Raw genomic sequence first — 12,369 nt, forward strand, 5'->3', positions numbered from 1 at the left:
GGGCACCCTGGGCTCGGACTGGGACGGTGTTGTAGCCTGTCGGCCGCCAGCCCCTTCAGCAGCCGAATCAGAGGAGGAGGAGGAGGAGTCGGGGTCAGCCTCAAGGCAACCTGAGAGCTCCGAGGGGGAAGAGGGAATGGAGCTGGCAGAGAGAGACAGAGGCAGAGTCTGGGCCATCCGTCAGCCCTCAGATGGAGAGTCAGCAGCCCCCAGGTCTGGAGGTGGCTGATGAGGAAGAGGAGGAGCAGCTGGGTCCAGTGCCTGACGCGCGGATGTGCAGAAAGCAGAGGAGAGGAGAGCAGTGGAAATCTATGGGCCGGTCCTTGGGAGGGAAGAGCCACTGCTGCACTCTAGCTCTGGGGATAAAAGGCAGGGAGTGGAGAAGAATAGATGTGGCAGACAACTATTCAGCTCCCTGCCAGACAGCCCTGTTAGCCTGCGGTGAGAGAGAAACTTTTTGCCGGGGCTTCTGGCGCTCCTCATAAAGGAGTCATTGCTTCAACTACAGAGGGTTTGTCGTGTTTGGGGAGCTGGCTCAGAAGAGAAGGGGTGGGGAGCCTGGAAGAGCAAGCCCAGGCTGCAGCGAGGACCGGATGAGCATGCGTGTCCCTTCTCCTGCCCTCTTTTTTTGGGTCTCTTTAATCCCAGCTGGGATTGAAGGACACACAACCTTTGGGTGGGGCAACTCTGCTAAGCCGCTTTGCCTTCTCAACCCTTGATAGCTGGTTTAGAGAGGCCGGGAAATCCTCCCTGATGCAAAAATAAAATAAAATAAAATAAAAATAAAGGATGCTTGGGCGGATGAGAGAGAGAGATGAAGAAATCGGCCTGGATGGTGTTGCCATGGCGATGGGGAGCAGGTGCCCTATTTGCCGGCAGCTTCCGGGAGGGAGCCCCCCCTCCCATTCCCTCCCCTCCCCTTTTTCTCCTAAGGGGAAGGGAACCCCTCTCTATTCGACAGGATTTTGGCAGCTGTGGAAACGTAGCGCGAAAAAGAGGCAGAGCCAGGTGCCCTTGACGGCGCCTGGCGCTTCGGGAGCATTTGCAAAAAAAAAATCTCCCTGCCTTTGCAAAAATCCCAGCCTGGTGTTTTGTGGGGAATTAATCCCAGGGAGGGCTGCTGGGCAATCCGGCTGACAAATCCAGCAGTTTGCAGCTCCTTCTGCCGGCTGGAAGGGCAGCTTTTGGTGCCAGCCGGAGGGTTGGCGAGGGGGGGAGGCCTGGGCAGGGAAATGGCAGAAAGCTCGATGCAAAGGTCAGGAGGAGGGGGACGGAGAGAGCGAAACTGGCTTTTCCCACCTCAGAAACCTCTGGGGGCTTTGGGACTACAAATCCCATCACGCCCCTGCAAGACGAGGCTTCACAGCCTCAAGCAGAAATTCAGGCAGTCCTTGACTTACAACAGTTCATTTAGTGACCGTTCGAAGTTACAACAGCACCAAAAAAAGTGACTTAGGACCGTTGTTCACACGACCGTTGCAGCAACCCCAAGGTCAGGCGATCAAAATTCAGGTGCTTGGCAACCGACTCATATTTATGACGGTCGCCATGTCCCGCAGGGTGACGTGATCCCCTTTTGCAACCAGCAGAGTCCATGGGAAAGCCAGATTCACTAAACAGCCGTTAACAAAGGCGGCCACTCACTTAAGAACCCTGGGAAGAGAATCCCTAAAATGGGGCCAAACTCGCTTAACCAACGTTTCCCTTAGCAACCTAACTTTGGGGCTCCGTTGTGGTCGTAACTCAAGGACTCCCTGTACAGAATTGCTGGCTTCGGAAAAGGAACCTCACTTTTGCAAGCAGAGATGAAAAGTTCCGTCCAGATTTCCAATTTCCTGTTGCCGAGGAGGACGGCATTTAAAATCTGTGTTTTTATAATCTGGACCCCAAATTTGGAAAAGGGAGGAGGAGGAGGGTCAGCCTGCCAAAAAATAAGGGAGGGGTCTCCTCTGGATCCCAACCAGGGGTGCTACAATCATCCTGCGCCCCCAATTTGCATCCTTGGAAGTATTTCTTGCTTGGGACCTTCTGCCGAATTTTGGCATGGGATGTTTTGAAGCAACGGAGCTTTTGGGTGAACGGAAAGGAAACAGGAAGGGCTGGTTGGGCAGGGCTGGACCGGCCGGCGGGGGGGAAACGGATTGAATGGCAGGAAACGGGCCTGGTGATAAGGTGACGGGCAGGACACGGACTGGGAGGCAGCCCTTCAGGGATGGGGAGGCCTGGAGCCGATGGGGACGATTTGAAGCCGATGAAGGACGGTTGCGGGAATTGGGTACGGCCAGTCTAGGGAAAAGAAGGGCTGGGGGGGACAGGAGAGCAGTCTTCCAGTATTTGAGGGGCTGCCACAAAGAGGGGGGGGGGGTCCACTTGTTTTCCAAAGCTCCAGAAGCAGGACAGGAAACAATGGATGGAAATTAATCAAAGAGAGAAGCAACCTGGAATTCAGGAGAAACTTCCTGACATTGAGGACAATTAGCCAGTGGAACCGTTTGCCACCAGAAGTTGTAGGTGTTCCATCAGTGGAGGTTTTTAAGAAGAGACTGGACAGCCATTTCTCCAAAATAGGGTCTCCTGCTTGAGCAGGGGGCTGGACTAGAAGACCTCCAAGGTCCCAACTCTGTTATTCTATTCTATTCTATTCTATTCTATTCTATTCTATTCTATTCTATTCTATTCTATTCTATTTTTTTTTTTTAATTTGATTTATATGCCACCCTTCTCTGGAGACTCATTGCGGCTTACAATGCGTTAAGCAATAGCCTTCATCCTTTTGTATATTTATACGAAGTCAGCTTATTGCCCCCACAAACTGGGTCCTCAATTTACCTACCTTAGAAAGGATGGAAGGCTGAGTCAACCTTGAGCCTTGGAGAGATTCGAACCAGCAGAAATTGCAGGCAGCTGTGTTAATTACAGGGTGCATTAAACCACTGTAGTACCAAGGCTCCTTCTATTCTATTCTATTCTATTCTATTCTATTCTATTCTATTCTATTCTATTCTATTCTATTCTATTCTATTCTATTCTATTCTATTCTATTCTGAGAAGCCACCTGGAATTAAGGAGAAACTTGCTAACAGTGAGGACAACTAACCAGTGGGAGCCCTATCTCGAGGGTGGGAGGTGTCTCTTCCTTAATTCCAGAGGTGCCGAGAAGCACATTCTGCACATGCTCAGGAACACATCCACCAGGGCAGCTTCCCATCAACCAGGGATGCCTCCCCCCTCCCAATATCAGATTCTGGGGGTTCCAATACGGTAGGTGGGGGGGGTGCTTTGTCTCCTCCCCAATGCCTCTTTTTCACACCTCCCCCCCAGCCGGCTTTGGATGAGACCCCGGCAAAAGATGATAGGGCTGCCAAGGCCACGTGGGCAAAGTGGTCCCCTCTTTTCATCATCCTCCGGTTGCCTTGGCGATAGCCTCCTCCCCTCCCCCACCAAGCTGCCTCCTTTTTGCCAATGAGGGGGTGCCGGTTGCCGTGGCAATGGGCCCTGGAGGCCAGCCGCCACGGATTGGGAGGTGGCGGGCGGGGAGAGCCGCCGTGGGTTGCCATGGCAATCGCAAGCCAGGGAAGAGAAGCCGAGGATGCGGGACCCATCTTGAGGATGGGGGGAGTGTTGAATGGGGGCAAGCAATTTGCTGGAGGGTTCAGTCTTCTAGACATCCTTATCTCCTCCTCCTCCTTTTCCTCCTGTTTTTCTTTTTCCTACTTCTCTTTCTCCTTCTCCTTTTTCTTGTGTGTCCAATCACACTTGGCCAATAAAGAATTCTTATTCTATTCTATTCTATTCTATTCTATTCTATTCTATTCTATTCTATTCTATTCTATTCTATTCTATTCTATTCTATTCTATTCTATTCTATTCTATTCTATTCTCTGCCTTCCTTCCTTCGTTTCTTCCTTCCTTCCCCTTCCCTCTCTTCCTTCGTTCCTTCCTTCCTTTGTTCCTTCCTTCCTTCTCTTCCTTCCTTCCCTCCTTCTCTCTTTCCCTCCTTCTCCTTCCTTCCTTTGTTCCTTCCTTCCTTTGTTCCTTTCTTCCTTCGTTTGTTCATTCCTTCATTCCTTCCCTCCCTCGTTCTCCTTCCTTCCTTCCTTCTCCTCCCCCACTCCTCCTCCCCGTCCTCCCCCCAAGCAAGGTGCAATCCTTCGGTGCTGCCACCACCTTCTATTGCCCCCAAAAGCGGTGTTTCAATTTCTGAGGCGTCCTTCCCCTTGCTCTGCTCTTTCCCTGCTTCCTTTCCCTGAAGCCCCTGCAGCTGCTTTGCATGCCCAAAGTCCTGGCCACGTTGGCATCATCGCCTCTAAATCACAAACCGGCCACACGGGGAGGACCAGAACTGCAGTGGGCGGGGCCAGGGAGCCAAGTGGGTGGGGCCATGTCCTCCCAAGGGCAAAGATTCTCGGCGGAAAGGCCCTGGGATGGTTTGGCTTTGCGTTTGGGCCTCAACCCACGCAGAGAAAAGGGAATCCCAGTAAAATAAACGTTCGGCTATTGTTTTTTCTCACCCAAAAGGGAAGGCAGGCAAGCTGGGTCGTCCATTTGGGGTCCCTAAAAACAGGACGGGGTCCAGAAGCCTCGGACTCCTTATTTGCAAGAAGTGGGATCAAGGAGCAGCTGAGAGGGAAAAATCTTTCTTGTTGCAAGATCCCTGAATCCAGAATCCTGTGGGATGGATCGAGGAAGCAGGTCCTCTTCCTGAAGGAATGCCTTCTGTTCTTTGCTCTGGATTTTGTTGACAGCTAGTCCTCTACTTACGACCACAATCCCCCCCTCCTATTTCAATTGCTAAGCGAGGCAGCTGTGGTGAGCTTTGCCCCATTTTACGACCTTTCTTGTCACAGTTCTTAAGTGAATCTCTGCAGTCGTAAAGTTAGTCACACAGTTTTCAATCTGGTTTTTGCTTGTCAGAAGGGGGATCACGTGACCCTGGGATGCTGCCACCATCATAAATACGAGTCACTTGCCAAGCGTCTGAGTTCTGACCACATGACCAGGGGGATGCTGCAACGGTCGTAAGTGCGAGAAACAGTCACCAATCACTTTTTTTCAGTGCTGCTGTTCCTTCCAACGGTCACTCAATGAACCGTTGTAAGTCGAGGACTGCCTGATTTAAAGTTCTATGCTGACCATCTCACTATCCAAAGCAGTTTGTGGTCACTTGTCCCTCCAAGCCGAGACCCCTTCCAGGAAAAGGGACCCAGCCGACCTCAACCCCTTCCAGAGCTGCCAAGTCCCATTTTAAAATGTGATTTTTTTTTCCCCTTCCTCCACGCAGGGACCACGGAGCGGGTATGCCTGGTGCAAGGCACCGCCGAAGCCCTCAACGCCGTCCACAACTTCATTGCCGAGAAGGTTCGAGAAATCCCCCAGTCGGTGGTGAAACCCGAGTCCGTCAATATCCTGCAGCCACAGACCACCATGAACCCCGATCGAGCCAAGCAGGTACTGGTGGGGGTTTTAATTTCCTGGTGGGAAAATTTATAGTTTTGGAAAAGAAAAACAGACGGTCTCTGCGAGATTAGAGCGAAGGGCATTGTGTTTAATTTGCCTCTTCAAGTGGATTAGACTAAAGTTTTTTAAACTTGGCAACTTTAAAATGGGTGGACTTCAGCTCTCAGAATTCCCCAGCCAGCCATGCTGAAGTCCACCCATCTGAAAGTTCATTAGCAGTCTGGCTGGGGAATTCTGGGACTTGAAGTCCACCCGTCTTAAAGTTGCCAAGTTTAAAAAACATTGGATGAGCCCACAATTCCCATCATCCCCAGACCAGCGAAATTTGAGGAGTGGTGTAATCCAACACATTTAGATGCTATCAGATTCTGCCACAGAGTTATTATTTGAGAAAGATATTTTTTTTTGTTTGCTCCTGTTACCTTACCAATCCATTGGTTGCAAAATATTGGCAGTCTAAAGGTTAAGCAGATGCTTCTGAAAATATCCATCCGAAATGTTATGAAGGCTTTTCATCACCTCTCATTTTCATTCAGCTTTTCCCGAGCACCTAACATTCAGACCGTGTGCTATTTTTTACCATTTTGCTGGTACAGCCGAGAGTCACCTGGGAGACGTAGTGCTTATTTTCGTCTTTAATTGATGATTAAACATTGCAGAGGGCTGTCAAACTAGACTTCTCTTTCTATTATTTCTAAGTTTGAAAAGGGATCTAAATTCAGGCCCTGCATGGGGACTGACAAACAGGCGTTTTCAAATATAAATTCCAACAGATTCTTTCTGAGAGATATTTAAAATAGATCTCCATTTCTCCTGCATTAAAAACCTGGGCCTGTTACATTTCAGCAATGCATATTTTGATTGATTGATTACACGTATAAGCCGCCCATCTCGCTATCTCGAGAGCGATTCTGGGCAACTTATAGTGCAATAAAATAAGAATATAAAAACTCATTTATCGGTGTAGAAACACTTAAAATTACGGGAATTCAAGAGGAAAAAAAGGATAAAAAACCCATCAGAATATTAGGGTCTGATGCTTTCCGCTCTCCAAATCAAACCTTAAAATGTTGGCAGAACCACCATATGGGCGGCAAATAAATTTGATAAACAAATAAAAATAAAATAAATCAACAAAATGCAAAAACACAATCTACCTTCTGTTTAAACAAACAGCCCCAAAACAATTCATGCTTTTATAAAAAGGGAGCTGCACAGAGAAAGATCTGTATGTTTCCTATTAGGAGAAGAAAATGCCTTGAAAAATTAGGAGGTGCTCTCTCTCTCTCTCTCTCGCTCTCTCTTTTTTTTTCTCTCCTCCTTTTTCTTTGTCTCTTTCTTTTTTCCTCTCTCTCTCTCTTCCTCTCTCTCATTTTCTTTTTTCTCTCTCTTCTCTCTTTCTTTCTGTCTCTTCCTTTTTCTTTTTCTTTCTCTTTTTCTTTCTCTCTTTTACTTTTTTTTCTCTCTTTCTCCTCCTTTTTTTCTCTCTTTTTTTCCCCTTTCTCTCTCTCTCTTTCTCTCTCTTTCTCTTTCTCTTTCTCTCTTTCTTTCTGTCTCTTCCTTTTTCTTTCTTTCTCTTTCTTTCTCTTTCTTTCTCTCTTTCTTTTTCTCTCTCTTTCTTTCTGTCTCTTCCTTTCTCTTTCTCTTTCTCTTTCTGTCTCTGTCTCTTTCTCTATTTTACTTTCTCTCTCTCTCTCTCTTTCCTCCTTTTTCTTTCTCTTTCTCTCTCTCTCTTTCTTTTTCCCTTCCCCCCCTCTCTTTTGCCATTCAAGCTTCATGTACACAGAAGGGATTGGATCACAGGTCTGCATTGTCCCTGGATTGTGCCGTTGCTATGACAGCCAGTTGTGGGTTGTGGCTACAAGCCAGGCACAAAGATGATGCCACATTTACACAGGAGGCAGGAATGTGGCACAGAAGTCACTTTATCTGCCTGTCTGGATAGATGTGGAAAGAGAAAGTATTTCTTAAATGCTTCCTTGACTCCTAAAATTACCCTTCTTTTTCAGAAGACGTTGTGACCTTCTTCCCACATTCTTATGAAAATGCTCTTTTTTAAAATATTTTTTTAATCCTGCCTTTATTACTTTTGGAATAACTCAAGACTACAAACATACATAATACTCCTTCGTTCTCATGTTTTTCTCATAACAACAACAATAACCTTGTTGGGTTGGACTGAGAAACCTGTTGGAATTGACCCAAAGTCACCCAACTGGCTTTCAAGTCAACGGGGAAGCCAGATTCACTTAACAACCAGGTTACTTAACAGCTGCAGTGATTCGCTTAACAAATTGTTGCAAGAAAAGTCATAAAATGGAGCAAAACTCCTTAACGAATTTCTAACTTAGCAAAATAAATTTTGGCCTCATTTGTGGTCGTAAGACAAGGCCTTCCTGTATCCACTCCAATCTCCAGAGCCAACAGCATTATTAAAGAAACACACACAAGGACCCACAAACACACAGACACACGATCTCATTCAAGGCCCCACACATTTAATTATATCTGAATCCTAGGAGTCCAACTTAATCCCAGTATACGTCAAGTGCCTTCTGACTAAACCCGTGTACATTCAGCCGTTCAGCAGAGGCACTGCCAAAATTCTCCGCGCGCCCTCTTGTCTTCCAAATTCATCATCCCGGGCAATAACCAAACAGCAAACGCGAGCTTCTAGTCCTCGTGCATAATTCATATTTCCCCCTCCTTGTCGGAAAAGGGCACATGAGGTTCCGGCTATAAGTAGAACAAGTTTTGCTTTCCTCTCATGTGTGCATTTGGGCGTGTGTGTGTGTACGCTCAGACAGAGATTTCACTTTCTATCACGTCTAAGATGAAACGCCTGGAGCCCAAACATGTCAAAACTTCGCCTGTCCCTCCGTTGAAAGGGTCACAAGGAGGCCCAACCCAGAATTGTCCTAAATCTTGAGGGTTTCAATGGATGGAGAATGATGCTGTCCATGGTGCTGAAGGCAGTTTTGCAATTAGGCTGTTTGGCAAATATAGTAGAATATAGGATGATTTTTTAAAAAAATTAAAAGGGGATGGGGGGGAGGAAGAAAATTAATGGGCCTCTATTGTCTGCGGTTTATTTTATACGACTTTTTAACTTGCCCCTGACAAGACAAGACAAGACAAAGCCTTAGTAAGACCACACTTGGAATACTGCGTCCAGTTTTGGTCACCACACTATAAAAAAGATGTTGAGACTCTAGAAAAAGTTCAGAGAAGAGCGAGAAAGATGTTTGTGGGATTGCAGGCTGAAACATACGATGAACGGTTGCAGGAACTGGGCATGGCTGGTCTAGTGAAGAGAAGGACCGGGGAGACAGGAGAGCATCTTCCAATATTTGAAGGGCTGCCACAGAGAGGAGGGGGTCAAGCTATTTTCCAAGGCACCTGAAGGCCAGATAAGGAATAATGGATGGAAACTGATCAAGAAGAGATTCAACCTGGAAATAAGGAGGAATTTTCTGACAGGGAGAACAATCAACCCATGGAACAGAAGTTGCCTTCAGAAGTTGTGGGAGCTTCATCCCTGGAAGCTTTCAAGAAAAGACTGGACTGCCATCGGTCAGAAATGATGTAGGCCCTACACTGTAGGGTCTCCTGTTGGGCGGGGGGTTGGACTGGATGACCTACAAGGTCCCTTCCAACTCTGTTAATATGTTTTAAAAAAACCTGGTTGAATTGGATTGCAAAAGAGTTTAGAAAGCAGTACAGGTAGTTGTTGTCTTACAACAGTTGAGGACCCAGTTGTGGGGGCAATAAGCTGACTTTGTATAAATATACAAAAGGATGAAGGCTATTGCTGAGCACATTGTAAGCCGCCCTGAGTCTTCGGAGAAGGGCGGCATATAAATCAAATTAAAAAAAAAAAAAAAACAGTTGGTTTAGTGACTGTTCAATGTCGCAACGGCACTGAAGAAAGGGACTTATGACCGTTTTTCATACTTATGACCGTTGCAGCATCCATGCTGTCATGTGATCGAAATTTGGATCCTTGGCAAGCGACTCCTAGTTACAATGGTTGCAGCGTCCCGGGAGGGTGTGATATGATCTCCCTTTTGCGACCTCAAAGTCAACGAGGAAGCCAGATTCATTTAACAACTGTGCTACTAATTTAAAAATGGCAGTGTTTTGTTTAACAATGGTGGCAAGAAAGGTCGTAAAATGAGGCAAATCTCACTTAACAAATGTCTCACTTAGCGATATAAATTTTCGGCTCAACTGTGGTCGCAAGTTGAGGACTACCTGTAGAAACCCTAAACCTGTGTCAATAAAACCTAATTGCCATTTTTTTTTGTTGGCATGAAATTGTACTGATGAGTAACAGGGTGATCTGGTTCCCCACGGACACACTAGCTCAGAAACACCATCATCCCACTCTTTTTATTATAAGAAAAGTATGTATTTAATATTACATGTTTTAGCAGCAGTGAGGATTATCTTCGCACGATATTGGAAAAACGAAGAAACACCGCAAGATGAAGAGATAATTAGGACGATATTAGATTGTGCAGAAATGGATAGACTTACATTGAAAATTAAACAGAAAGAAGACACAAAATATTACCAAACATGGAATTTATTTTACCAGTGGTTGGAAAAAAGGGGTGGAGAGAATAATAATGGAACCTGTGTTGCTAAAGCAAATTAAATACCCAGACATCACGATGTTCATTAAGCACTAAGAAATGTAATTAATAGAAAATTAATAAAATTTATTTTTTAAAAAAAAAATGACATAATCCTGGTTTAGCCCAGTTTAGCATGAAACGCCATCCCGCCCTGATGTAGAAGAGGGTTAGAAGTCACAATCCGAACTCAATGCTCTTCCTCTCCTTTCCCCCCCAAATTCAGGCCAAAGTGATCGTCCCAAACAGCACAGCTGGGCTGATTATCGGCAAAGGCGGCGCCACCGTCAAAGCCATCATGGAACAGTCCGGCGCTTGGGTGCAGCTGAGTCAGAAACCCGAAGGCATCAACCTCCAGGAACGCGTGGTGACCATCAGCGGTGAGCCTGAGCAGATCCACAAGGCCATCGACATCATCGTCCAGAAGATCCAGGAGGATCCGCAGAGCAGCAGCTGCCTCAACATCAGCTACGCCAACATTACTGGCCCAGTGGCCAACTCTAACCCAACCGGATCACCCTACGCCAACTCTACAGACGTTCTACCTGCGGCCGCAGCTGCCGCCACCGCTTCAGGCTTGTTGGGCCACACCAGCCTGGCTGGCGTTGGCGCCTTCCCAGCTGCCCTGCCGGGTTTTTCTGGCAGCGACCTCTTGGCCATCAGCACAGCACTCAACACCTTAGCGAGTTACGGATACAACACCAATTCTTTGGGCCTCGGCCTCAATTCGGCCGCCGCTTCCGGGGTCCTGGCCGCGGTGGCCGCCGGAGCCAACCCAGCGGCTGCGGCCGCTGCTAACCTCTTAGCTTCGTATGCCAACGAAGCTTCTACGAGTACCACGGCCCCAGCCGGTGCAGTTGGCGCCTTCACCTTGGGCTCTTTAGCGGCGGCCACCGGGGCAGCCAACGGCTACTTAGGGACTGCCTCCCCGTTGGTGGCCAGCTCCTTCCTAGCCACCGAGAAGCTAGTGGAAAGCGCTAAAGATATGGTGGAGATCGCAGTGCCGGAAAACCTAGTAGGTGCCATTTTGGGCAAAGGCGGGAAGACGTTGGTCGAGTATCAGGAGCTGACAGGGGCCCGCATCCAGATTTCCAAAAAGGGGGAATTTATTCCAGGTACCAGGAACCGTAAAGTCACCATCACCGGCACGCCAGCCGCCACCCAAGCCGCGCAATATCTCATCAGCCAGCGAGTAACGTACGAGCAAGGAGTCCGGGCCACCAACCCACAGAAAGTGGGATAAGAGGAGGCCAAAGAGAAGGCCTGGGGAGGGGAGGAGGAATAGGTTCAATCAGCCCATTCATCGTGAAAAATGGTAACCGCCATGACCCCGACCCCTGCCCAGTGCCCGTCTCTCTGCCACACACACACACACACACACACACACACACACACACACACACACACACAGATACACAGAGCCCCCTCTGATTGGGAAGCAGCCCATTATATTCTGCCGGACGTTTATTTCACCAACGGTGTGGCCTGATTGTGTATATATTTCTCTCTCTCTCGGTCTACATATATATATTTATATATATATGGCGACGTTTTCTTTTCTTTTTTCAGTTGATGGATTTGAATAGAGAAACAAAAAAAAGATTTTTTAAAAAAGAAAACAGTCCTCTTTCTTTCCCTCTCTGTTTCTGAGTCTCCGAACGAGTCCGATGGAGCAAGGACCGACCTCTCTAGCTTTCTTTCCTCTCTCCGGGAGAGGGTAGATCAGCTTCAGGGATCTCTCGGTGGGCTTTCCGTGCCCTTCTCCACGTCCCTTTGATCACGGGTAGATGGTCAGGTTGGGTCTTGGGAAGGAAACGGGGAAGGAGTTAGGCCCCGACTGGAAGCGTGACATTATTCCTGCCGTGATCGATTCCGCTTCTCTCTCGGAGCGAAAGGAGGCAGTTGGGTTTCCGCTTCTGAGTTGCCTTGTTTGTCCTGAATGAAGATGAAGAGGGAGAAGGAGAGGTTGGGGTAACAACCTTGTTCAGTTGGCTTTGAAACAAACAACTATATTACCATTCAAAGCACATTTTTACAGGTAGTCCTCGACTTACGACCACAACTGAGCCCAACATTTCCATTGCTAAGCAAGACAGTGGTTCAGTGAGTTTTGCCCCATTTTACGACCTTTTCGCCACAGCTGTTAAGTGAATCGTTGTTCAGTGAATTGCGGCTTCCTCCCCCTCCCCTCCCTTGACTTTGCTTGCCGGAAACCAGCTGGGAAGGTCGCAAAAGGGGAGCCCGTGATCCCGGGACGCTGCAACTGTCATAAGTG

The 12,369-nt window shown here is 47.7% G+C and overlaps 1 protein-coding gene across 2 annotated transcripts in view; it reads left to right on the plus strand.

The window, feature by feature from the left end:
* The window catches only part of NOVA2 (NOVA alternative splicing regulator 2), a 32,275-nt gene extending 20,817 nt beyond the window's left edge, over positions 1 to 11,458 (plus strand). For both annotated transcript variants that reach the window (XM_070949629.1, XM_070949630.1), the window contains exons 3-4: positions 5,282 to 5,448; positions 10,321 to 11,458. In XM_070949629.1, coding sequence (XP_070805730.1) covers positions 5,282 to 5,448; positions 10,321 to 11,337 — 1,184 coding nt within the window. In that variant the 3' untranslated portion in view covers positions 11,338 to 11,458. The remainder of the gene's footprint in view (positions 1 to 5,281; positions 5,449 to 10,320) is intronic.
* Positions 11,459 to 12,369: the final 911 nt, after the last annotated feature.

This window comes from Pituophis catenifer, unplaced genomic scaffold, assembly GCF_029215685.1.
Source record: "Pituophis catenifer annectens isolate HBS135680 unplaced genomic scaffold, rPitCat1.0.hap2 SCAF_9, whole genome shotgun sequence".
NCBI classification, from domain to species: Eukaryota; Metazoa; Chordata; class Lepidosauria; order Squamata; family Colubridae; genus Pituophis; species Pituophis catenifer.